Source organism: Bufo gargarizans, chromosome 3 (genome assembly GCF_014858855.1).
Source record: "Bufo gargarizans isolate SCDJY-AF-19 chromosome 3, ASM1485885v1, whole genome shotgun sequence".
Classification (NCBI taxonomy): Eukaryota; Metazoa; Chordata; class Amphibia; order Anura; family Bufonidae; genus Bufo; species Bufo gargarizans.
The window spans coordinates 454916729-454943353 of record NC_058082.1 but is presented as its reverse complement, the minus strand read 5'-3'; the positions used below and the strand labels follow the sequence as shown (position 1 = coordinate 454943353).

At 43.2% G+C, this 26625-nt stretch overlaps 1 protein-coding gene across 1 annotated transcript in view; it reads left to right on the top strand.

Moving 5' to 3' along the window:
- Nucleotides 1–3231, top strand: part of CCDC80 (coiled-coil domain containing 80) — a 115089-nt gene extending 111858 nt beyond the window's left edge. Inside the window, exons 7-8 of the mRNA XM_044283585.1 lie at nucleotides 1832–1912; nucleotides 2551–3231. Of these exons, the coding sequence (XP_044139520.1) occupies nucleotides 1832–1912; nucleotides 2551–2900 (431 nt within the window). The 3' untranslated portion in view covers nucleotides 2901–3231. The remainder of the gene's footprint in view (nucleotides 1–1831; nucleotides 1913–2550) is intronic.
- Nucleotides 3232–26625: the final 23394 nt, after the last annotated feature.

Below are 26625 nucleotides of genomic sequence, written 5' to 3'. Positions count from 1 at the left end.
CTTCATATCCCAACTGCCATACACACGGTCACATGTCCCTTATCAACCAATAGAAGCTCGCAGGCTCTTAGTTTACACATACACACAGTTTTACTCCAGGTTCCCATAACAACCCAGCCATTTTTCTTCACTGCTGTAGGTCAGCTTTAGGCTAGGGTTCCACAACGACATGCGTTGCGCGACACATAGGGCACTATTACACTGCGACATTGATGTCGCACGACAATTTTTATGATGGGAGTGTATGGTGTTGCACTGTGACATGCTGCGACTGTGACGCGACAGTCACAGAAAAATCCATCTTGGATGCATTTTTTGCGACTGTCGTGTCGCAGTCACAGCATGTCACATGTCGCAGTGCAACACCATAGCCTATCATTATAAAAAATGTCGCGCGACATTGGTACGACAAAATGGCACGCGACACATGTCGTCGTGTAGCCCTAGCCTTAAAGGGGCAGGGCGCTGTGGACGTCACTGTTAAGGGGGCAAGTCCGACTATTTAAGGGGAAGCTGCTGTGGAGGTCACTGTTAAGGGGCAGGGGCCACTATTAAAAGGGCAGCTGCTGTGGAGCTCACTGTTAAAGGGGTGTTCACTGTGGATGTTACTGTTAAGGAGGCAGGCCTCTGTGGAGGTCACTGTTAAAGGGCTGGGCACTGCGGAGGTCACTGTTAAGGAGGCAGAGTACTGTGAAGTCACTGTTAAGGGAGCGGGATACTGTGGAGGTCACTGTTAAGAGAACGGGGTACTGTGGCAGTCACTGTTAAAGGGATGGTTGCTGTGGAGGTCTCTGTTAAGGGGGCAGGGAACAGTGAAGGTCACAGATAAGGGATGGTCCCCTATGGAGGTCACTGTTAAGGGGTGGGATGCTGTATAGGTCACTGTTAAGGGGACGGACCCCTGAGGAGGTCACTGTCAAGGGAGTGGGGTGCAGTAAAACTCACTGTTAAAGGGGCGGGCTGCTGTGAAGGTCAAAGTTAAGGGGATAGGCCGCTGTGGAAATACCCATTTTAAGGAGGCGGGGGAACTGTGGGGGGTCAGTGTTAAGGGGTGGGGGGCTGTGGAGTTAACTATTAAGGGGGCGGGGTGCTTTAGAGGTCATTGTTATGGGGGATACTGTCGATATCTTTTAACAACACACACAAACTTTAAATGAAATAAATGAAATATACCCGTGCGAAGCCGGGTCCTTCTGCTAGTACATAAATATAACACACAGAATAAAGTAAGTAACAGTCACCAAAGCTGTGAACAAATGAGTCAGCTCCCCACCCACTAGTTCGCAACATGGCACCTGGCCGACACCCATAAGATATAAATAGAGGTAGTGGTAGGAAGACACACCTACCCTGATGCCCTCAATGAAGCGGCCCTTTTTGTTACATAGCTACATGTTTTTGAGCCTCCTAGCCCTTCCTAAAGGTCTTCAGTGTGCAGTACGCACATACAGTTACTTCCGACTTCAGGAACATGGCCAGGTACCACTAACCAACTACATTTTATTAAAGGGGAAAGAAATCACCTCGCTACACAAGAGTCATGCCCTGCAAAGCCAGTGTTCAAGAGTGAAGCTGAGCAGGAACGCTTCATTCCCGGTGCAGGAACACGCTAAAAACATCACCAGCCTTGCTCTACATGGGGAATTAGAGCCCCTAAATGTCTTAAAAATGAAATGAATAGGAGTGAAATATCTTCTCATTCAACCCTTCAGTTTATTGAAGAACATAAATGTATGGCTGTCATCAAATAAAGTGAAACATGGCTGCTGCTATAAAAATATCTTACGTTTCTAATGACTCCTGTATAATGTATGCTGTTTTTTCCTTTAAGGTTTACGACACTTGGCCCTTTTGAAAATGGTTGGCATTGGTGTGGATGGCAGTGGTGTTTTAGAGCTGTACCCTATCAACGGTAAGGGGCTGATAGAAGCATTTATTCTTGGTGAATTCTGGGTATTTGGAAATGGTCAATAAGCAAATAAAATACAGTATACATGGAGCTTATTCAAGCTATACAAGCACTTACAGATGGAGCTGGGCTGAGTTCATCTTTCAAAAATGGTGAAAAACTTTGAAGTTTGAAAAACCTTAAATTACTTTTGTTGTGTCATCAAGAATTGTGAACTTTCCCAAAATTGTGATTTCCCTGACATGAGATCTCAAGGGGCTTCACTTTAGGCTCCATTCACACGTCCGCAAATGGGTCCGCATCTGTTCCGCAATTTTGCGGAACGGGTGCGGACCCATTCATTCTCTATGGGGACGGAATGGATGCGGACAGCACACAGTGTGCTGTCCACATCTGCATTTGCGGAGCGCGGCCCGGATCTTCAGGTCCACAGCTCTGCAAAAGATAGAACATGTCCTATTCTTGTCCGCAGCTGCGGACAAGAATAGGCATTTCTATAGGGGTGCCGGGCGGGTGTGTTGCGGATCCGCAACACACCACGGACGTGTGTATGGAGCCTAAACCTAACATAGAAAGTGCTTGTAAGACGCATGATTCACTGAACATTTTATTGATAGAATATTTTCTCATGGTCTTTACAGGAAGTTCCAGCGTGGACAGGGAAGATCTTTCGTTTAACTTAGTGAAAGACATAAGAAACTATTTTCAAATCAGCCCAGAATATTTCTCCATGCTCCTGGTTGGGAAAGATGGCAATGTCAAGTCTTGGTACCCTTCACCGATGTGGTCCATGGCTATTGTGTATGACTTAATAGACTCTATGCAGCTTAGAAGACAAGAAATGGCCATCCAACAATCCCTGGGAATGCGCTGCCCTGAAGATGAGTATGGAGGATATGGTTACCATGGTTACCCTCACGAAAGATATGAGGAGGGATATCAGGATGATTATCGACACCACGAGGGATATTACCATAGATATCATGACTAACAAAGTAATCATTTGCCAAAAATACTTGCAATAAGATTTTGAATATGTAAATGACATTTGTCTTTTCCCCTGCTATGATCAGAGTATATTTTTCTCTGTTTTGCGTGTTTTAGGAAAACGAACTAGGCCACAACTGCCGTGTAAGAATACCTTTCTGTTTGCCTATGGCAATAATGATATGATAGGTTTTCATTTGCCTCTTTCGTTTCATGTGAAGATATTTTTTCTCAAGTATTTATTGGAAAATGTAAACACGTTCATAAACTTATCTAAGGAGCAACTCGTACACATGTACCCATGTCAAACGACAGACGTGCTATGGCCCCTGACCTTACCAGTTTAAAAAATTAAACCCTTCTCATTTATTGGTTAGAAACTTAAGTTTCTAACCTGTGCTACAGAACATAAAAACCACACTCACCTGTCCTCAGTCCCACCGCTGCTTCATACCCAACCACTTCCGGTCCCGGCAGGACCCAATCACAGGCCTCAGCAGTTTCATTGCTAAGTCACAGCAAATGTACTAATGTACTGTTCAAGGTCCTGTGACTGCTGAGGCCTGTGATTGGTCGCAGTGGCCACAGGACCTAGACACTTCCTGGTCCTGTAGGACAGGAAGTGTCTAGGAACAGACCAGCAATGGGAATGGGGCTTTTCTGTTAAGAGGCACAGGCTAGGATCTCAGGGGTTGTCAGCTCCAAGGCAGGACAACTCATTTAAAGAGGACCTTTCACCTTGAAAAACATTGTGAACGAAGTATGCTGCCATGCAGAGCGGCGCCACGGGGATCTCACTACACTTACTATTATCCCCGGGCGCCGCTCGGTTCTCCCGTTATGCCCTCTGGTATGTTCACTCTCTAAGTTATAGTAGGCGGTGTCTGCCCTTGTCCTGTGGGTGTCTCCTTCTCCTAGGCTGCAGCGCTGGCCAATCGCAGCGCACAGCTCACAGCCTGGGAGAAAAAAAACTCCCAGGCTGTGAGCAGTGCGCTGCGATTGGCCAGCGCTGCAGCTGGAGGGCATAACGAGAGAACGGAGAGGCGCCCGGGGATAATAGTAAGTGCAGTGAGATCCCCGGGCGCCGCTCTCCATGGCAGCATACTTTGTTCACAATGTTTTTCAAGGTGAAAGGTCCTCTTTAATGTTGGACACAAATTGTTGATTTATTGTAATTGCAGATTTTGAAAGGATCCAATATCTTTCCCTACTCTTCAGTCTTAATAAATACTTCTGAAGGATCCTTTTTGTAGAAGCTGTGTCATCACTATGCCATTGCCCCTGGAAATGTATAAATAAATTGCCAGCTGGGCGTTACCATTCCTCTTCTAGGAAAAGGGTCACCAGCCTTGTCATTTCGGGAGAGTTGAGAAGCCTGCTTTTATGAAAGACCTAGTCTGAGAAAATGCTTAATAGCCATGTGCACAAAATGGAGTTCGTTCTTTGAGGACCATAGCAGGAGAATACTGCCAGTGGATTCCCTAAGATCATTATTCACATATTGTTCCTTCCACAAGCATTTATTTTCAGGACTATTGACTCTGCTCATAAATATCCTTAAAGGGAACCTGTCATCAACTTTATGCTGACCTCACTGACGGCAGCATAAATTTGTGACAGAAATGCTGATGTCAGCGGTGTGTCACTCATGGGCTAAAAGTAAGTGGTTGCCTAGAACCAGCATCATAATCATTGCAGCCCAGGCCTTGAAAAGAGTCAGATCTACCTGAGAAGAGTCAGAGTTTTTAAAAAGCTCCTGCTCTGCCCGTCCATCTGCTGATGATTGGCAGTTCTCTTCTAGGGAGTAGTGGTGAGCAGCATAGGCAATATTCGTTTTTAGCAATATTTTGCAAATTTTTTGCCTAATATTCGCCATAAATTCTAGAATTCATGATCTCCAGTCATTATTTTCTTGATTGCAAAAATCATCAATGTAATATGCGCGTATTGCACGTGCAAAACACGCGTGGCTCACTTTTGCTAGAGGAGCAGCCCTGTGCTGGCACACCCACGGCCGCACATGATCAGCATGGGATGACTTTATTGGGTTTGGGACAATGGGGCAAAAATCTAATAAAATAGGGATTCAGAAAAACTGTTTAATTTTTTTTTTTTCAAAGACGAAAGACAAAGACACTAATCCCTATCACAGCACAGTAATTCCTATCACACTACCTAACACTCTGCAATGGAACCTATCAGCTACACTATATCATTATCTAACCTACACTGAGCACGGAAATGACACTGCTATCTCTCTCTCAGAACTGCACAAAACAGCAGAAAATGGCTGCTGGGGAGGTTCTTATATAGTAAGGGGTAGGCAACTTTCCTTTTGGTTGCTAGGGATGTTGCTAAGCTCAGACAAAAACATTGCAGCCTTCTCATTGGCCCAGAAGCAAGAAGGGAGGTCACTGATGAAAAAATCTAGAATATTCGCGATTACGAAGATATAGCACTATATTCTAGATCTTCGCAATTCTCGAAGTGCCGATATTCGCGATTAGAATATTCACGATCAACACTACTAGGGAGAAAGGGAGAAAACTAGGTAGAAGCCTGTCAGTCATCAGCAGGTGGGCAGGGGGAGCAGGAATTCATGACTCTTCTCAGGTGGCCGGGACTCTTTTCCAGGCTCGGTCTGCAATGATTGTGATGTTGGTTCTTGGCAACCATTTACTTTTAACTTACAAATGACAGACCGCTGAAATCAACTCACCTGTCTCTACTTTATTCTGCCGTTAGTATGGGCAGCATAAAATTCATGACAGGTTCACCTGTCAGCAGATTTGTATCTATGAAGCTGGCTGACCTGTTGCATGTGCACTTGGCAGCTGAAGGCATCTGTGTTGGTCCCATGTTCATATGTGCCCACATTGCCGAGAAAAATGAAGTTTTAGTATATGCAAATGAGCCTCTAGGACCTACGGGGGCATTACCATTGCACCAAGAGGCTCAGCTCTCTCTGCAACTGCCGCGCCCTCTCCACTTTGATTGACAGGGCTAGAAAGTGTAAACGTTATCAGTGGGGATGAGCGAATCGACTTCGGATGATCAAATCGATTTGCATAATACTTCGTTTGAATACTGTACGGAGCTCCGAAAATTATTAGAATGCATTGGCCCTGACTCGCGTGACTTCGCATAATAACTTCATAAATCAATTTCTACTGTAAAAAAATAATTTCCCGAACTGGGGCTCGGTTCCAAGGTACCATTTGGAACCGAACCCGAGTTCGGGAAATAGTTTTTTACAGTAGAAATTTATTTATGAAGTTAATGCGTGAAGTCTTGCGAGACTTCGCGAAGAAATAACTTCGGCTCATAGGAGCCAATACATTCTAATACTGTACTGAGCGCTCGCTCCGTACAGTATCCAAATGAAGTATTATGTGAATCGACTTCGGATGTTTCATCCAAAGTCGATTCGCTCATCCCTAGTTATCAGGCCTGGCCCTGTCAATGAAAGTGCAGAGGGTGCAGCAGATGCAGAGAGAGCTGAGTCTCTAGGTGCAATGGCAATGCCCCTGTTGCTCCTAGGGGCTCATTTGAATATGGAACCAACACAGATGCCTTTAGCTGCCAAGTGCACATGTAACACATCTTACAGATAAAATACAGTGACAATAAAACAAATACACCCAATCCTAACTAAATAAACAAAAACAAAAAAAACACACACACAAAAACCAAAAAGACAAAACTAACACGCAATCTGCAACAAAATTGCAGTCCTGAATAAATGTTCACTAATTGCGCTGCAGTCTTTATTGTGAGGTGGGCACCTTTTACAATTAACTGAAAACCAAACAAAAAGAGAAAACTGCGCTGCTCAGCATACCGTAAGTATAAGTTCACATTAGGAGTAAAAAAGGAGCGTCTTTGCGATGTTATTCCTCAGTATCCTGAATGGATTATCACAAAAGTCAATTCTCTAATCTCCTAGAGAACAGAAGAAATAGCCCGACATAGTGAAGTACCGCCAACTGAGTTTAGATACAAGGATTTATTCTACTCACGAGATCCATAAAACAACAATCATATAATATGTGCACGTCCTCTCATCAAACGACCCGGGTTTCGCCTCCGCTTCTCCAGGGGCACCTGGCAACTAAGCCAGTTCTACTTTACACCAGTTTGATAACTGACTCCATATGTTCATGCAGTGGCCTTGGAGCTTTATATCAGAGCTCCCTCTAGTGGTGGATGTAGTCAGAGAGAACTGTATAATTCAACTCTATGTTCAAGCAGTGACCTTAGAGCTTTATATCAGAGCTCCCTCTAGTGGTGGATATAGTCAGAGAGAACTGTATAATTCAACTCTATATTCATGCAGTGGCCTTGGAGCTTTATATCAGAGCTCCCTCTAGTGGTGGATGTAGTCCGAGAGAACTGTATAATCCAACTCTATGTTCATGCAGTGGCCTTGGAGCTTTATATCAGACAAAATACAGCTCCAAAACATTAAGCAAAGAACGTTGAACCTGAAAGTGACATGGTGACAATCACTTTTAGATATTAGGCACTTTGACATCCTATGTCAAAACATTCCTCTTTTTTTTATGCATTGTTCATATGGTTACTTTTATGTATATTTTGTTTTAATAGTAGATATGAAGGTCTAGATTTTTTTTTTTTTCAAGGAAGCTGTATCCTGCATAGATCCTGTCACATTTTGACGCAGACCATGCAGAAATCCATTATGGAGCAGCATTCCATATAATAGTTCAATGTTTAGGTAATAAATAGTGAGAATTAGACATTCCACCCAAGATAATAGTATTATAATGTGTATATATCTCTGTGACCTTGCAGTTTAGCATTATCATGTGGTTACTCATACAGCACTTTTATGCAGCTGGAAACTACGAAAATGTTTAAACTGCTTGTGGACATATGTAAAAGGTTTTCTTAACTCATATTACAAAACCGCGTGATTTTTAGTCAAGCAATGTGGGATTTCAATGAACAGGTGGTATTGAGCAACACACATCAGCCATAAATGGCTACTCAAATTTGCTTGAGGAGAGAAATAAGAAATCCATAATTTAAACAAAATGTTTTACACCAAAATAACATTTATGATGCTGATCTGGTAGAGTTAACATAGCACTGTGTTTGGTTGCTATGAGCAACAGAGTCTTTTAGACAGTTTTGATAAATCTGCCTAACGCTGACTCTAAAATTTTGGTCTGTTATGTGATGCTTTACCAAACCTTCACAAAGCCTGCCAGAGGATCTAGGTATCTATGACCATCTCTGATCAGTGAGATGATCATGGTCATGATTGTGGACTTCTCTAACTGCAAAAACAAAATAAAAGCAACACCATAGTGCTAAAATGGGTGAGTTGGATGAAGTAGGGAAAAAAACTGCATGATGGCGGTATCTTGGAGAAAACTCAAAGTAACCAGTGCCAAAAACTAGGAAACGTGACTTAAAATGGTTCTCTAATCACAGATAAGCACTTTAATCTGAGACCCGCTGATCTTCATAGGTCTAGATACTAAGACCCTGGCAAATAGCAGCAACTGCAGGAATAATGTATGGCAGCTACTAGGATGAATGACCACCCATGTGATGTATGGACGGTTCAAGCAGCTCTATGCTCTTACTTATACAGGAGGCCAAAGAGGACTAATATTTCTATGTCCTGATGAGATACCTATTTAGAAGGCAATGAAAAGACAAGCAAGTAAATGTCCCTGACGCTATGGCTGTACACAAAGTGAATAATCTAGTTATAAACTACTACAACTAAGATTTCAGATTGCATTGTGGTGCTATTTTGTAAAACCAATGTAAGGACAATGTGCAATGGGAACTTTACAAAATCAATAAAGTTTTCATTAATTTCACACTAAGTATTTTTGTCTTACAACTTATTTTAAAAAAAACTCTCTACATCTCCATTTAGATAACATTTTGGGTTGCACTCGATGTCCCAAGTGAGGTGCAATACAGGTTGGATATAATCCACAATCAGTAATACCGAAATACCACTGCCCTCTCTTCCGTATGATACAAGTAAAATATATTTTATTGTAAATCCTCCATTAAATCAAATGCAATTATAGAATGACATGAGATCACACGTGACTTTCAGTTCTGACGTTTCGATCCTGGAGTCACTACAGGGAGATATGAAAAAACACCATGAATACATAGAAAATATCATATATGGGTCTAGAGGGATTAATATATGAGCATAAAATGTCTAGGGAGGCGCGGTGCAAGAATGCTATAATTGTGAAGCATTTTGGTCTGTGCTAATTATAGAGGGCCAGGTGGCTGTAATGTAGTGATGTGATGGCTGAATCCTAAACGTGAACCTGTCACCATCAAAATTCAGTCATTCAGGGAAGGCTGTCAGTCACTGATAGAACCATCCAATGGATGATTAGCAATTTAAAGGGTCACTGAGCTTTCAAAAAACGTTTGATATGTCATACCGAGTGTTTTACCATTTAGTATGTACGGGTGACTTGCATTTTTCCTTCCCATGTGCATAAATGTAAAGTTATGCACATAGGAAGGAAAAATGCAAGTCACCCGTACATACTAAATGGTAAAACACTCGGTAACACTGACATGGAAAAGGATCTAGGAATTTTAATAAACAGCAAACTAATCTGCAAAAACCAGTGTCAGGCAGCTGCTGCCAAGGCCAACAAGATAATGGGTTGCATCAGAAGGGGCATAGATGCCCGTGATAAGAACATAGTCCTGCCACTTTACAAACCACTAGTCAGACCACACATGGAGTACTGTGTACAGTTCTGGGCTCCTGTAAACAAGGCAGACATAGCAGAGCTGGAGAGGGTCCAGAGGAGGGCAACTAAAGTAATAACTGGAATGGGGCAACTATAGTACCCTGAAAGATTATCAAAATTAGGGTTATTCACTTTAGAAAAAAGACGACTGAGGGGAGATCTAATTACTATGTATAAATATATCAGGGGTCAGTACAGAGATCTCTCCCATCATCTGTTTATCCCCAGGACTGTGACTGTGACGAGGGGACATCCTTTGCGTCTGGAGGAAAGAAGGTTTGTACACAAACATAGAAGAGGATTCTTTACGGTAAGAGCAGTGAGACTATGGGACTCTCTGCCTGAGGAGCTGGTGATGGTGAGTACAATAAAGGAATTCAAGAGGGGCCTGGATGTATTTCTGGAGCGTAATAATATTATAGGCTATAGCTACTAGAGAGGGGTCGTTGATCCAGGGAGTTATTCTGATTGCCTGATTGGAGTCGGGAAGGAATTTTTTATTCCCCTAAAGTGGAGAAAATTGGCTTCTACCTCACAGGTTTTTTTTTTTTTTTGCCTTCCTCTTAATCAACTTGCAGGATAACAGGCCGAACTGGATGGACAAATGTCTTTTTTCGGCCTTATGTACTATGTTACTATAGCGACATTTCAAAAGGTTTTCATTGAGTGCTTAGACCTCCAACGATCACTAGAATGAGAAGAGAGAAGCGCTCACCTATCGTGCTCTCACCGCAGGAGAAGGGCTCATCAGATGTCTATGAGTACATCTCAATTCCTTCTCCTGCAGTGAGCAGAGAGAGAGAGTACGCTACGTGAGCACTTCTCTCTCGTTGTTCTAGCGCAGGGGTGGACAACATGCGGCCCCCAGAGCCATGGTTTGCGGCCCCCCGTTTCTGCCTGAAGCCGCACAATTGCAGGGTTACAGCTCTTGCTCCAGCAGGAGCAGGATGGGTCCCCGGCTGGCACAGCGCGCCGCTCACCTGTGTGAGAAGGCAGAAGCGCTGATACACTGTTTCTGCCTCCTCGTCACACAGGTGAGCGGCGCACTGTGCAGTTAAGGCTATTTTCAAAAAAAAAAAATTAAACACAATAAAAAAAAACTAAGAAAAGGGAAAAAAAGTGCAAAATAAAAATAACATTTATTACTGTCATAATATGTGGCAAAAATATATTTTTGAAAAAAATAATAAAGTGATGATAAAAACTTTAAAAATACAAAGTAAATAAAAGGAAAAAAAAGGAAAATTTGCAAAATAAAAAAGTCAGTGTCCCCCCAAAGGTCTTTTTGTAGCAGAAATATATATATATATATATATATATATATAAAGAAGTTGAAAAAATAGTAAAAATATTCGGAGGACGCAGGCGGTGCTGGGCTCCTTCACAGGGGGCGTGGCTGGGCACCAAGAAGGTTAGTACAGCCCCTTGGGCTCCTTACCAGGGTCATTTACAGATCTATAAAATCATTTTTTAAATGCAATAAAAGCACACAGCCCTAAAGGACAGGTATATTGCGGACATGCTACCGGCGATCTAGCCGTGCATGACCGCATCTCTATAACCTAAAACGAGGTGACAGAATCCCTTTAAATGAATAAATTACAAGATTCACTGACTCTTCCCACAAAACCACATATCAGTCTGCTAAGCTCCCCCTGCTTTATAACACACTGCTTGCAGATTGCACTATATTTCCAAGGTGACAAGGTCCTCTTTAAGAAGTTCCTAATGCTAAACTACCTGGCATAAGGTAAAAACATGACACTGTTGAGAAAAATTTGATTGGCACTATGTTAGGAGTGTATATGAAGTTCAGATGTAGTGAAATAAATTGATTCCATTGAAATAACTAGATATATACATACTGTATGGGAGGTAGAAGATCCTTCAAACTTGTGCTGCTCACCATTCTAAGTTCAGCTACCCTGTGCTTTATGGACTACACATGACCACATGCTGACCTGAGAGCTCTTTAATGTGTTTGCCACCCTGCTACCAGAGTCGCTTGAGAACATCTATGCCAGGAGTGGAGCTTCAGTTACTTAGTGACTACTTCAGAAATAAAGTAAATGCTTTTATGATCTGTTGGATGTTGTCTCCCAGGGCTAAAACTTCTGTGAAATGACTCTTGGATTAAAAACACGTGAACTCGGTTTATCTAAATGACTGACCATAGGAACGTTTCTCTGTGGACTGCTGCTTTTCTGATATTCACTTTTTCCAGTCAGCTGTGGGGTGACTGGATCTGGAGTTGGACGGATGTGTAAGCATTACCTCACTCTTTCATGTCTGCATCCTGAAGGCTTACCGTCTGCATTAAGTGGGTTTGAAGCCCCTGATTAAAACGTATTCGTACAAATCCTCAAATAGTCAAGTGGATTTTATTTCACCAGTCTCAATACTTTGTCTCAGGCTGGTATCACGCAGACATTATATGGCCCCATGATAATATATGTATTATGGATGTACTGTTATTTTTGGATATCTATGCTTCTACTGAGCCATACTTAGATTACCATAGAGGGTCTTGTGACCATAATGAAGATGCCAAAATCTGTCTGCTTGAAACTATTCTAATGCATGTGCTACATATGAATGATTGTCCCAGAGCTTAGTAAGATGTCTATAGTGATAAGGCACTGTATAATACAACCGCTCACTTAGGCCCCATTCACATGACCGTATTTTTGCTACGCGTCCGATCCACATTTTTTGTGAATCGGATGCAGACCCATTCATTGCAATGGGGCCGCAAAAAATGTGGACAGCACACCATATTCTGTCCACATGTCCTTTCCTTCCTAGGATGAAAACCAAGGATGACACACAGACGTCATCCGTATTTTTTGCTGTCACACATTTTGCAGAACGCAAAATACATATAGTTGTGTGAATGTACTCTTAAACACCCAGTAACATTTTTTTTCTCATTAACTGGTGGGTATTCAATCACTCTCACCCGAGGTCACAGGCATTCACATTGCATTTGTCACCTCCACTGGAACAATATGAATTCCAGCATTGGTCAGATTGAGTTTGTGGACACAGGAAACATGCCTAGAGCTCAATCTGACCAGTCTTCTGGGAAGGATGTCTACAAGATTTTAGAGCGTATTTGCGGAGATGTTTGCCCATTTATTCAGAAGACCTTTTGTGAGGTCAGATATTGATGTTGGATGAGAGATCCTAGCTCGTAAACTCTGTTCTAATTCATCCCAAAGGAGTTTGATGACGTTGAGGTTAGGGCTCTGTGTGGGCTAGTCACTCCTAACTCACCCAACTAGACCTTGCTTTGTGCACTGGGGCATAGTCATCCTGCAGCAGAAAAGGGTCTTCCTCAAACTATTCTCACAAAGTTGGAAGCATACTGTTACACAAGCAGTCCATGCCCTCCACTGCCCCACTCTCTCCTGAGAGAGTATGGGCACCTCGTCTGTTACCTCGCCCTGCTTTCTGGTTTACGAGTGGTCCAGACCCCTGCGCTCTCTTCTGCCACCTTGAGCAGGTCCATCTGCCAGCATTCCATGTGCCTGCTGCTATCCCTCTCCTCTGGTGCAGGCCAAAGCCTGTGTTCTCCTTCAAAGTCTGTCCTCCGGCCTATGGCTGGCTTTCCCTTGATATCTCAAATACTTTTCCTAGTGTAAGATGCTTGAGCTTTAGGTTCCTAGTCTCTAGTTAACCAGTGAAGGTGATTTATTCTGTCTGACTGCAAGTGTACCAAACTTCTGCCTGATAACTGACTCTGATTCTCTGCTGTCTGCCCTGACCTTAGCCTGTTTTTCTCTATTACCACCTGCGCTAAACTCAGATGTCAGACATGTTTGAACTCTGCCTGCTCTGACCTTGTCCTAACTCCTGATTACAAATATTGCCTGACCCCTCAATGTTTTTCACTGATGTCTTTGACCCCTGTGGGTCAGCCACTAACTACACAGGGAGCCACCAACAGCTCTCAAGAGATAGCGTCCTTGTGGCTCCCCTGCAGCAAAAACCTGAACCCTGTATAGGAGCTAAAGAGTGAATACCAGGGGACTGCCAGGATAACGCTCTTAGAGTTAGCCCAAAGCCAAACCGGTTAGTTGGTACACACTTCCTTTTACAAATACAATTATTCAAAATGTCTTGCTATCCTGAGGCTTCAAGATTTCCCTTTCTAGAACTAAGGGACCTAGGCCAACCCCTGAAAAACAGCCCCATAGCATTATCCCTCCTCCACCATACTTTAAAGTTGGCACAATGCAAGCAGGCAGGTAACATTCTCCTGACATTCACCAAACTCCGACTCATACTTCAGGCTGCCAGAAAAAAAATGTGGGTTAAATGTGGATAAGCAGGTCCTAGGTGGCCAGACACATTAGCCATAAAACTGGATTTAATTCAACTTGAAATCTACAGATGGCCTAATATGCTCCACAATTAAGAAGCATGAACTTTTTAATAATTTTGGTGCATGTCTAAAATTCTGCCACATTTATGACAGTGGCTGATATTGAATCATAAATCTTGCACTCTTTAGACTGTTTAGTGCAAATTTATACCACCTATAGGCAAAAGAATATAACCGTCAAATGAAAATTCGGGAGGACATATCTTTTCCACACATGAGAGAGGGGGTGTCCTCCAGAAATGTCCATGAATTGGGTATTTCTAGGAATGAGAAACTTCAGTGTTTGAAATACTATATACCAAGATTACAAGAAAAAAAAAAAATGAAATTAAAATAATGGAAATAAACTATACTACAGTGAGTAGTTTTGTTGAAATCCTGGATAACCTGTGGTATAGCCTGCATTAGAATTTGTGAGTGCACAAGACTAGACTGTGGACTTGATATAACACAGTGGACCAACACCAGCAAATGACATGGGTCCCCGAACCATCATTGACTGTGGAAATTTCACACTGGACCTCAGGCAACTTTGACTGTGTGCCTCTCCGCTCTTCCTCCCGACTCTGGGAGCTTATTTTCTAAATGAAATGTAACATTTACTTTCATCTGAAAACAGGACTTTGGACCACTGACCAGCAGTCCAGTCCTTTTTCTCCTTATCCCAGGTAAGACACTTCTGATGTTGTCTCTGGGTCATGAATGGCATGGTACAAGGAATGTAACCGTTGTAGCCCATGTCCTGGATACATCTGTGTGTGGTGGCTCTTGAAGAACTAACTCCAGCCGCTGTCCACTCCTTGTGAATCTCCCCCAAATTCTTGAATGGCCTTTTATTTACAATCCTTTCAAGGCTGATATGATCCCTGTTGCTTGTGCAGCTTTTTCTACCACATGTTTTCCTTCCACTCAACTTCCCATTAATATGCTTGGATACAGCACTCTGTGAAAGGCCATCTTCTCTAGCAATGACCTTTTCTGGCTTATTCATGTTTCTGTGGCCTACTGAACCAGACTAAGGAACCAGGCTTAGGAAACCTTTGCAGGTGTACTGTGTTGATTGCCAGATTACAGTGTGACACCATAAGTCTACAATATTAAACTTTTTCACAATATTTTCTGAGATACTGACTTTTGGGATTTTATTAGCTGTAAGCTATAATCATCAACATTAACAGAAATAGATCTTGCAATAGATCACTGTGTGTAATTAATCTATATAATATGATATCACTTTTTGAATTGAATTACTGAAATAAATTTACTTTTAGATGATATTCTTATTTATTGAGATGCACCTGTATGATGAGGCCGTGCAGCTCACTCTTCCTAAGTCAGTGACATCACAATGAATCGGTCACAAGGCCTATTTGCAGCTCAGACCTGTTCAAGTGAAGGCTCTGGGCTGCAATACCAAGCACAGCCATTATAAAATGTACGGCTTTGTGCTTGGTCAGCTGTGATGACTAGGGATGAGCGAATCAACTTCGGATGCAACATCCAAAGTCGCTTCGCATAAAAGTTCATTCTAAGGGTCCATTCACACATCCGCAAAATAGGTCCGCATCCGTTCCACAATTTTGCGGAACAGGTGTGGACACATTCATTTTCAATGGGGCTGGAATGTGCTGTCCGCATCCACATTTGCAGATCCACATTTCCGTTCCGAAAATTGCAATTGCGGACAAGAAAAGGCATTTTCTATGAGAGTGCCGGCGATGTGCTGTCCGCAAAATGCGGAACGCACATTGCCGGTGTTCGTGTTTTGCAGATCCACAAAACACATACGGACGGGTGAGTGGACCCTAATACTGTACGGAGCAGAAGCTCTGTGCAGTATTAGAATGTATTGGATCCGATGAGCCGAAGTTATTGCTTTGCGAAATCTCGTGAGACTTCGAGTAATAACTTCATAAATTAACTTGTACTGTAAAACATTTCCTGAACTCGGGTTTGGTTCCAAGTGGTACCTTGAAACTGAACCCGAGTTCAGAAAAATGTTTTTTTAAAGTACAAATTAATACCTTCGGCTCATCGGAGCCAATACATTCTAATACTGCACAGAGCTTCTGCTCCGTACAGTATTAGAACAAAGTTTTATGCAAATCGACTTTGGATGTTTCATCCTAAGTCGATTCACTCATCCCTAGTGATGACGCGACAGCACTTGTCGGAGCACCATGGCCGCCAAAAAGGTGATCAGCGGGGGTGCCGGGTGTTTACATAGGTCATCAATATTAAAATCCCGGAAAACCCCTTTAATGCATAAAATGCTTATCCTGGTTTCACAAGGACAACAGATTTCACTTGGATAACAAAAAAAAAAAAAAAAAGTAACATGTCCTAAACCTGCAATAGGGTTTTGTAACTGGTGTCACTGTAAGGTTGATTGGCTTTGCGCCACTATTTTCACATTATATATTCATCCTGTATCGGCTGATGTTGAACTCTGCCTGGGCTAACTGTTCAGACTGTGAAATTATCAGGTAATTTAAGCTATTATTCGGTTACCGGTATATTGCTTTTGGCCTTTGGTTTTATACCATAAATACACTGGCAGCTGCTCTTACATAAAATCCATTTGAAACAATGTGGTTTTGGGCAAAAAAAATTGCATCTTTGGACTTTGTCATAATTTTATTTAGGTGAGGTCTGAACCGAAACTACAAATATTATTCCAAATGGGGTCTGACTTTTACTGGAAATATATTGATGCATCCAAATAAGCTAGTAGCGTTCCCACTGATTGGGAACACAGTTGAACCATTCCCCCTACTCATTCTCTTCAGAACCCTGAATACCATACTTACAAATTTTACATTAACCAGCTGTCCTATATAAAGAAAAAATTTCTAAACGATGGTTAATTTCTTAGATTCTAGATCACTAGAAAAATAAGCAGAATGTTCAACAGGCCTCATGCTAAAATATCAACAACCCTCAAATACCCAAAAATACATACAACTGTAATAATGCTAAAGCCCTGTTCACACTACAGTCATGGTAGTAAGAGTATTATAAACAATGCCCATAGAGTAAATCACGGACAGCACAAGGATTCCTTGATTCTAAAGTATTTATTCACACATCCATGAGTCAGTGGAAAAACAATGGAGGCATGCACTACGTTGTCCTTATTGCGGACCAAACACACCCACTGAAGTCTATTGCTCTGTGAAAACCACTGAGAAAACATTGATGGTCTCTGTGTTTTTTCAGTGATTTTCAGTGACCATTGGAAGGAGATGCTCTAGAAAACCCTTTTTCAGCATGACAGTACACATGGAAGATGGGTGACACACGGACCAAAACCGACCTTTCACAGACAACTTCATGGATTAAATACTGACTATTTTACAGAAGTATCAATGTGCCCTTATTTCTCCTATACAAAGTTATCAACTCCCCACCTTATTGCACTTTAAAGTGTTAACTTGCAGTGTTTTATTCTGTTTAATACTGTGTAACTGCAGTTTATAGGTTTGTTGTGATATATATCCTGTTCATTTGTACTGTATTTGCAGAGCACTGTGGAAAGAGTTAATCAATACTGAGAGACTTTGGGGACTTTCTAGCTAATAACGAGAAGCTGATAATTTTCCACAGTTACCATAATGGTTAAAGAAGAGTATGTTTTGAAGGGGAAAAGCGACACTTGTTTACCACCAAAACCAGACAGACTAAATCTTTGGATGTCTGGTTTAGCCATGTTATTATGTCTGAAAAACTGCTTTGTCATTTCCATTGACTATTATTGAAGTTGTAATGCAAGTCTATGGCAGACAAGAATTGCAACATTGTAACTTTTTGGTCTGTATTTGTCACGGCCTTTGGCGTGCGCCGTGACACAGTTGCCGTGCATGCTGTTGCCAGCGGCAACATGTTGTGGTTGCAGCATATAGGTGCCTCCTCCTTTCTCCTAGGGCCATCCCTGTCTGGTGCCGGAGGGGTTAATTATCTAGCTGGTGGGGATTTAGGTGTGTCCTGGGTGTGGCTACAAGGTTTATATTGCCTGTGGCCTGTTGGCTGGGTTCAGTGTTCCTCCAGCTTTGCTGTGTGCTGGAGCGGTGCTCCTGCCAGGCCCCTACTATCTGCCCTGTGCTTAAGGGCCACCTTGTGGAACATCAAGGTCACCATGATGTCTCCCTCATGTTCCCGTTGTTCACCTTCCCTTCACTACCCTTGCATATGTTTGGTGTTGTTTATGTATGGGTGGTTGTTTTCTTGTCTAGTGGTTGTTATATGTCTGGTCTGTTGGTGTCTATAGTCCAGCATGTTTGCTAGACATATTCCCTGTGTGGTGTGCCTCCGGAAGAGGAGGTCAGGGTTCCCTAGAGGGGGAACTGCAAGTCTGTATGCTGTTCTGCCTGGGGCCGCCATGCATCCTGTTTGCATGGGGGTTTCCAGGCAGTAACTGGTGTGCTGGATACCTGGGTGTGGTTGTTTGTACTGTGTCCCGTATGGTGTGTGGGCACCAGTACTCATGCTCTGGTTCCAGTCGGTGTTGCTGCGGCAGGTAAGTGTGTTGTATGGTGTGCTTACCTGCCGTTCCAGTTACTGTATAGTCTCCTCTTTTTCTTGCAGCTAGGGCTGTGGAGACTCCTGTTCATCCTTGTCTGCCCTTTCTTTATTTGAGGGATTATCAAGGCGACTCAGGGTCCTAGGTTTACTGGGTATGAACCGTCCTACCATCCAGGTCCGCTCATACGCTGAGGAGTAAGGTCCCTTTCACACGAGCGTGATTTCCGCGCGGGTGCAATGCGTGACGTGAACGCATTGCACCCGCACTGAATCCTGACCCATTCATTTCAATGGGGCTGTGCACATGAGCATTGTTTTTCACTCATCAGTTCTGCGTTGCGTGAAAATCGCAGCATGTTCTATATTCTGCATTTTTCACGCAGCCCTGGCTCCATAGAAGTGAATGGGGCTGCGTGATTAACGCATTGCATCCGCAAGCAAGTGCGGGTGCGATGCGTTTTTCACTGATGGTTGCTAAGAGATGATGTTTGTAAACATTCAGTTTTTTATCACGCGCGTGAAAAACGCATTGCACCCGCGCGGAAAAAACTAAACGCAATCGCAGACAAAACTGACTGAACTTGCTTGCAAAATAGTGCGAGTTTCACTGAACGCACCCTGAACGCATCCGGCCCCAATCCGCAAAGCCCGTGTGAAACCAGCCTTAGGGCTAGAATTAGGGAAGCATTAGGAAGTGACCCGGAAAAATAGGGTCAATTACAACTTAAGGCTGTAGCCACATCTAAGTTTTGTTTTTTAAGGAAAAGAAAAAAACCAGTTCCAGATGTTGCATTTTAAATATACTGGAGACATTAAATGCGGGTCAAACAGGCAATTTTTATTTTATAGTGATATTTTTTCCAACCTTGAGGCGTTTTTTTGAGTCAATTGCATTTTTTGTATGCCACTGTAGTTTTTTCCCCGATTACAAGCCATTTTTCTCAGATAGATCTCCATTTTTGTTTGTCGCTTCAAAATGCATGTTCAATGTGTACTGGCATTTTTCATGTTTTTTTTTATTAGAATTTTTTTTTTTTTTATCAATGTTTTTCCTATACAGCTCTACATAAATGGAATTAAAAACACACTAGGTGGTAAACCCCATTATATGGGCAAAAGCACTTCAAAATTGTCTTGAAAAACTGCTGATCAAGTCAGGATTTTTTGGGGGGTCACAACCTCACCATGAACAAAAGTGTCTGTTAAAAGAAATCTAAATCCACTAGGATCTCAGCTAGGAGATTTGTTTCTGACTCACAGACCTGAAATGTACATCTTAATAAATTGGCACCAGCATATTTTATTTATTACAACTGGCATATAAAACGCCAGCCTTAATATATTCTCCCATATAAGGTTTGCTCCAAATATCAGGTATATTGCAGAATAAGGCTATTTTCACATCACATTTGGAACCTACGTAGGTTTTGAGTCTCCTGATGTACGTCAAAAGAGTGTCCATTTGGCTTGTCAGGTGAGTACACCAGTTTTTACTATACAGAATAAAGAAATGGGTACGCTAATCCATAAAAAGGTATATGGTAAAAAAAAAAAAAAAAAAGTATAGTGCACAGTATAAGACCCCCAAACACGAATGTGTGCTTTCCGTTGCCGGATTGCGGACCACATTTGCAGATCCGCAATACACGGGTGCCGTTCCGTGGGCATTTCGCATCACAGAAGCACTACGGAGTGCTTCCGTGGGGTTTCGTTCTGTACTTCCGTTCCGCAAAAAGATTGAACATGTCCTATCTTTTTGCAGACCGTCCGGATCGCGGACCCATTAAAGTGAATAGGTCTGCCATCCGCTGCGGCTGCCCCACGGATCATGTTTGTGATTTGCGGGCCGCAGCACGGACACGGGGTGCACGCATTCGTGTGCAGGGGGCCTAAGGATGAGACAAATTTAAGACTTTTGTCTAGAAAAGCTACTCCAGTTTTCCTACTCCACCCTCCTACTGGAGTGAGATTGAGACTGTTTTTTAGAAAGTCTCCATGATCAATCTGGAGGAAAACTCATTAACATGGCTAACCACGCCATCTTTACCATCCATATTTCAAAACTGTGAGTGGTGCAAAAATGCAAGTTCACAAAAAAATTGTGCAAGTGTGCTTGAAAAGTTGCAAAACTATTTTTTGTTACTTTTTGAAGCCAGAACTCTGCATTTAAGACATGATAAATCAAGGCCTGTCTTTTTATGACAGACTATGGAAAACCTATATAGTGGGATGTCACATCCATCAGACATAGAGCTCATGCACACGACGGTAGCGTGTTCTGCAGTCCACAAATTGCGGATCTGCAAAACACTGATACTGTTCAAGCGCGTCCGCATTTTGTGGAATGGAACGTCCTGCCCTTTATAGAACAGTCCTATACTTGTCCATAGTATGTACAAGAATAGGACAGGTTCTATTTTTATTTTTTGTGCTGCAGAACTGACATATGGATACAGACAGCACACGGTGTGCTGTCCGCATCTGCTCCGCAAAAAATGCATTCCAGATGTTGACAAAAATATGTTTGTGTGTATGAGCCCATACACATATCCTCCAGTGTAGGCTCTAAACATTATGGATATAGAAACTTTTAAGGGAATCTGTCAGGTAAGTCCAGTAGGCTGTTACAGCACGAGCAGACTACCAGAGTTACCGCATCCGGTATAGCCAGACACCAACAGATCCCCATTTACTATAATGGGATCCCATAGGTTAAATACTGTTACATATGGTAACTTGAGTAGTCTGCTCCTCTGCTAGAACAGCCTACTTGATTTACCTGCCGCAGATGGGAACCTACCCTTACAGAACCTTATATCCACTATGTTGACATCATGTTTAGAGGTGCTGCATACGTCTGATGGAAGCAACATATTTCACTGTATAGGTTTCCCATACGTTTAAGCAGTCTGCAGCTCTGCCAAAACAGACTATCAGATTTACCCACAGCAGATTTGAACCTACCCTAACAGCCGGTTCAGACCTGAGCGCTGTGTATGCACGATTCTCCGGCGTCTCACATACGCGGCTCCGGTAGTATGCGAACGCCCATTGTCGCGCGTTCCCAGAAGTCTATGTACGGGAACGCGCAACAAGACGCCCCAAAGAAGCTCCTGTACTTCTTGGGGCGTCGGGCGTTTTACAGCGCGATCGTACGCACTGTAAAACGCTCAGGTGAGAACCATTCCCATAGGGAATCATTGGTTCTTGCCTGTTGAGCGTTTTACAGCGCGTAGGAACGTGCTGTAAAACGCTCAGGTCTGAACCCAGCCTAAGCTGGTCTGGTGGATTTCATGTTAATAACAAACTCTCTCTTTCAGCGGCTGCAGTGGTTACTAAGGGCTCATTAACATGACTGTATCTGTTTTTGCGGTCCACATATAGTGGATCCGCAAAACACAGATACCGGCCTCGTGCTGTCCGCATTTTGTGGATTGGATCTTCTTTCTCCTGTGTAGAAATGCCTATTTTGGACTAGAATAGGATATGTTCTATCTTTTGTTTGTGGGGCCACAGAACGGAAGTAAGGATGTGGACAGCACACGGTGTGCTGTCGGCATATTTTGCAGCCCCATTGAAATGAACGGGTCTGCGTCCATTCTGCAAAGTTGCTGAATGGATGTGGACAGAAATCTACAGTGGTGTGCATGGACCCTTTTACTGTAAGTACACGTTTATCCTTGCCCTCTTTTGATAAGGTGTTAGTTCATTACTTTGTGGAATGTTGTTATTGAATGATTTCACTGCCCTCTCATGCCTGCATGTGTTTTACATTACTCTCTCCATAGTCTACATTCCTTTTAACTGATCATTGCCTTAATGTTGCCTCCAGCCATCCCGAACCCTGTTGTGTGGCTTTCAACAAACCATCTCTGCACAACTTGGCGTTGAAAAGATGAATCTTTTATTTTCAAGTTCCACAAATTCATCATTGCTTATAACATTAACCATCGTTCTGATGTTAAAAAGCAGATACTATGTTGTCTTGGACTTAGCCCCAACACCAAATTTAAATCTGCCCTTCCCCTCCTCCAAAAAGGAGAAGGCACCATTTTTCTAAATGGGAAAAACAAAAAGGGATTTCTAAAGCAGGCATAGTCCCTATGAAGGTGTTGTCCAGGGCTAGAACCATTAGGATATGTGTGGTATTACAGCTTAGCCACATTCACTGCAATGGTGCAGAGCTGCTGTACCAGGTACAACCCAGGGACAGGTGTGAGGCTGTTTTTGGAATAAAGCAGCCATTTTTTCTAATCCTGGTTAACACCTTTAAGAACACCCTACCAGACCTTGCAAGAATCTAGAAAGGAGTTAGTGGCCCAAGTGTGAATGGGCCATTCTAGAAAGCTCATTCAAACGAACTGCTTAGATGTGCATAGTGTTCTGCAGCCTATCAGCAGTGGAGCTTTTTATGGAACAATCCACTATACCGCTCCCCCGTACTGCACAGGCATCAACCCTCTGACCATCGGATCTAAACTGTAATGCATTACAACAGCCAGAGCATCCTCTAGCTGTTGTAATGTTACACAAAGTAGCTCAGTAGTGAGGATGCCTGTACACACATTGCAGGGCCTAGCGCAGACCATGAAGATTACCAGTGGCTCTCAGTTGTGTGTGAGTGTTCTACCCATCCTGCTGCTTTCTTCTAACACTAGAGATTCAGTTTACTCCATAAAAAGTGTTATGTGTACAATGTGTTTTTTTTTTGTGTGGGCAATTGTGCATGTTTGAATACCACATGTGTAATGAACATGTGTGTGTACTATGTATATACTTGTGCAATATAGTGGGGTATTATTTATGTAGCTAAAGCATATAGAAGACTATTAGGCAGTATTATGTATAGCTAGATTATATAGTGTATATATACACAATACAGCAGCATTATTTGCATAAGGATGTAAATGTGTGTGATTAAGGAAGGTTTTTTTTCCACAGCAACTCAAAGGTGACACTGTCTCCATAGAGCCCCTGTATTTTATGGTAAAAACCCATTGCATCACTTGAAAAAAATTAATATAATTAAAATAAAAAATAGAGACACATATACACACACAGCCCTCTGGACTGAAGTTTTTCCAAAGATCAAGACATACACATGTTTAAAAGTACCCCCTCCCCTTAGTTAATATTTTATTGCATTATAGCGGGTTACCTTACTGAACATTTCCGATATGCTTACAAAAATGTGCATTAATGATGGAGAAAGATTTTTGGTGACATTTCATCAGATTTTTTTCTATAGTTTTTTTTTTTTTAACATGCATAACTTACAAAAAGAGTAACAGCAAAATGAGTCAGTAAACCCTCAAGCTGATCCTTTTGTACATAATGCAACCCACAATAATATGCATTAAATATCTTTTGTAATATTTAAGAATACAACTGTTGATGCTTTACACGCAGTTAGGGCTCATGCACACAAGCATCTTTTCTTTCCGCGTCCGTTCAGTTTTGTTTGCGGACCGTATGTGGAACCATTCATTTCAATGGGTCCACAAACAAAAATGGATGTTAGTTCGTTTGCGTTTACGCATGTCTGCAAAAAACTAGAACATGTCCTATTATTGCCTGCAATACAGACAAGGATAGTACTGTTCTGTTAGGGGCCAGCTGTCCCGTTCCGCAAAACATGGAATGCACAAGGACGTCACCTGTATTTTCCACCTCATCACCACGACTGCTATGAGGAGATTGACCCCTGACCTCTGTAGGGGCAGGAACAGAGAGAGGGTTTAAATCCCCCCCTCCCACCACCAACACCAGTGTTTCCTGTCCCTACAGAGGACAGGGGCAGAGAGAGTCTCCCCGTGGGGAGATGAAGACGGATCTTTTTTCCTGACACCTACCGGTGTTCCCCCTGCCCTCCTGCGGTCGGCGTACTAATGCTGGGCAGGGGAGAAGGAGGGAGGCCGCGCTCCATTATTAGATAAGAGCCTGCTCCCAGTTGCGATCTCCCGCCGAGCCTCTGGGGCGTTCGCCAGGTGCGCACCGAAGCGCTTCTGAAGGCGGCCGACGTCACTTCCGGTGGACGAGGGAAGTGACGTCATCCAGGAAGCGTCTCCAGCTTCAAATTTCGGCAACAGCAAGCGCTGAATGCCTCCTGTACTGGCATACCTTTGAGTCTGTGTGCGGGCATGTCGGCTGAACCCCGCTCCCCTGGAGACCCTCCTGTGCCGCCTACTGTAAGTCCCCTGTAGGGAAGCGCTTATTGCTCTGTTACTTGTTCTTTCAAACACTGCACCAGGTTGCCTACTCCTCCTCCTCCACCACTTCTCAGGCTTGGGGCTGTTATCTCCATGAATTTATTCATGGCTGATAGGGATTATTTCCCCTAGGTTCCTAAGGAGGCCCAGAAAAAGATCAGGAAACAGGCTAAATGCGTGTCCTGCCTCAAACGGCTTCCGGACAACTACCTGCATTTCTAGTGTCATCGCGGAAGAACAGCCTTCCTTCCTTGATGAATTGAGGTCTATGATCCATGACGAAGTAAAGACCTCCTTATCCCAAATTTCCCCTTCTCTCAGGGACCCGCCTCCACCTAAAAAGCGAAGGGAACCCTCTCCCTCCTTATCTGACCCGGAGGTAATGGGGGAAGATGCCTCTACATCTAGAGCCTGGGAGGATGAGGAGGCTTCCTCTGATATTGACAGTGCTGAGTCAGAGAGGAAATTTTGTTTTTCGCTAGATGAGATGCCAGACCTTCTAAAAGGGCTGTCTGGGCCACGATGGGGATAGAAGACACCCCAAAAGCTGACTCAATACAAGACGAAATGTTCGGGAGACTCCGGGTTAAGACCCGTGTGTTTCCGATTAACGAAAATATTCGAGATATGGTTTTCGACGAATGGTCCAACCCTGAGAAACGGCTGGGGGTATCCAAATCCTTTAAGAACGTCTGTTATTCGATTCTAACGAGGGGAAGATTTTCAATGAGACTCCCAAAGTGGACATTCAGGTTGCTAAAGTCAATAAAAAGACTGCCTTGCCCTTTGAAGATACCTCCCAGTTGCATAACCCCATGGATAGGAAGGCAGATAGTCTCCTAAAAAAAAAAAAATCATGGGAAGCGGCCATGTTTAATCTAAAAGCTAACATCGCGGCCACCTCGGTAGCTAGGTCCATGAGGTTGTGGCTTGACGAGTTAGAATCTCACATTAGAGATAATACCCCCAGGGAAGAGATACTTAGGTCCCTCCCCTTATTGAAGTCTGCCACAGCCTTCATGGCAGACGCCTCGGCTGCATCCGTTAGATTCGCCGCGAAGGATGCTGGGCTTGCCAATGCAGCCCGCCGCGCTTTGTGGATGAAGAGCTGGTCGGGCGAGAATACTTTGAAAATGAAGCTCTGCTCCATTCCGTTTTCAGGGGAATATGTTTTTGGCCTGGTCTTGGACCGTATCCTTGAAAAGGCCGCGGACAAGAAGAAGGGATTCCCTGAGGAAAGATCCTTTAAAAGGAAATATCCCTTTCGGGCCCCCTCTAGCCAGAATAAACCCTTCAGGGATAAGGGAAAGTCAGGGCATTGGAGCTATCCTAAAGGGGGCAGGGGTAGAAGTAAACTCTCTTCCTCCCAAAGTAAGTCCTCCGACAAACAATGACGCCAGCGTGGGGGGGAGATTGAGGAATTTTCTGACCCCGTGGGAGTCCATTACTCCAAATCCTTGGGTCCAGGACATCATAAAATTCGGTTACCGAATCGAACTTTCCTCATCTCCCCCAAACCGCTTCATCGTCACGAATCCAAGCTCCTCCAGTATACGCATAAAAATTCTGCAGGGAATTCAGAGCCTTGTAGCAATGGACGTGATAGTACGGGTCCCTCCTTCACAACTAGGTCAGAGCTTCTATTCAAATCTTTTTCTGGTAGAGAAGAAAGAAGGGTCTTTCTGTACAATTATAAACCTGAAAACCTTGAACAAATTCATAACTTATCGGAAGTTCAGGATGGAATCCCTAAAGTCCCTGATCCCCTTAATAGGGAAGAATGCCCTGATGTGCTCAGTGGATCTTCAGGACGCCTACTACCACGTTCCAATTCATCCA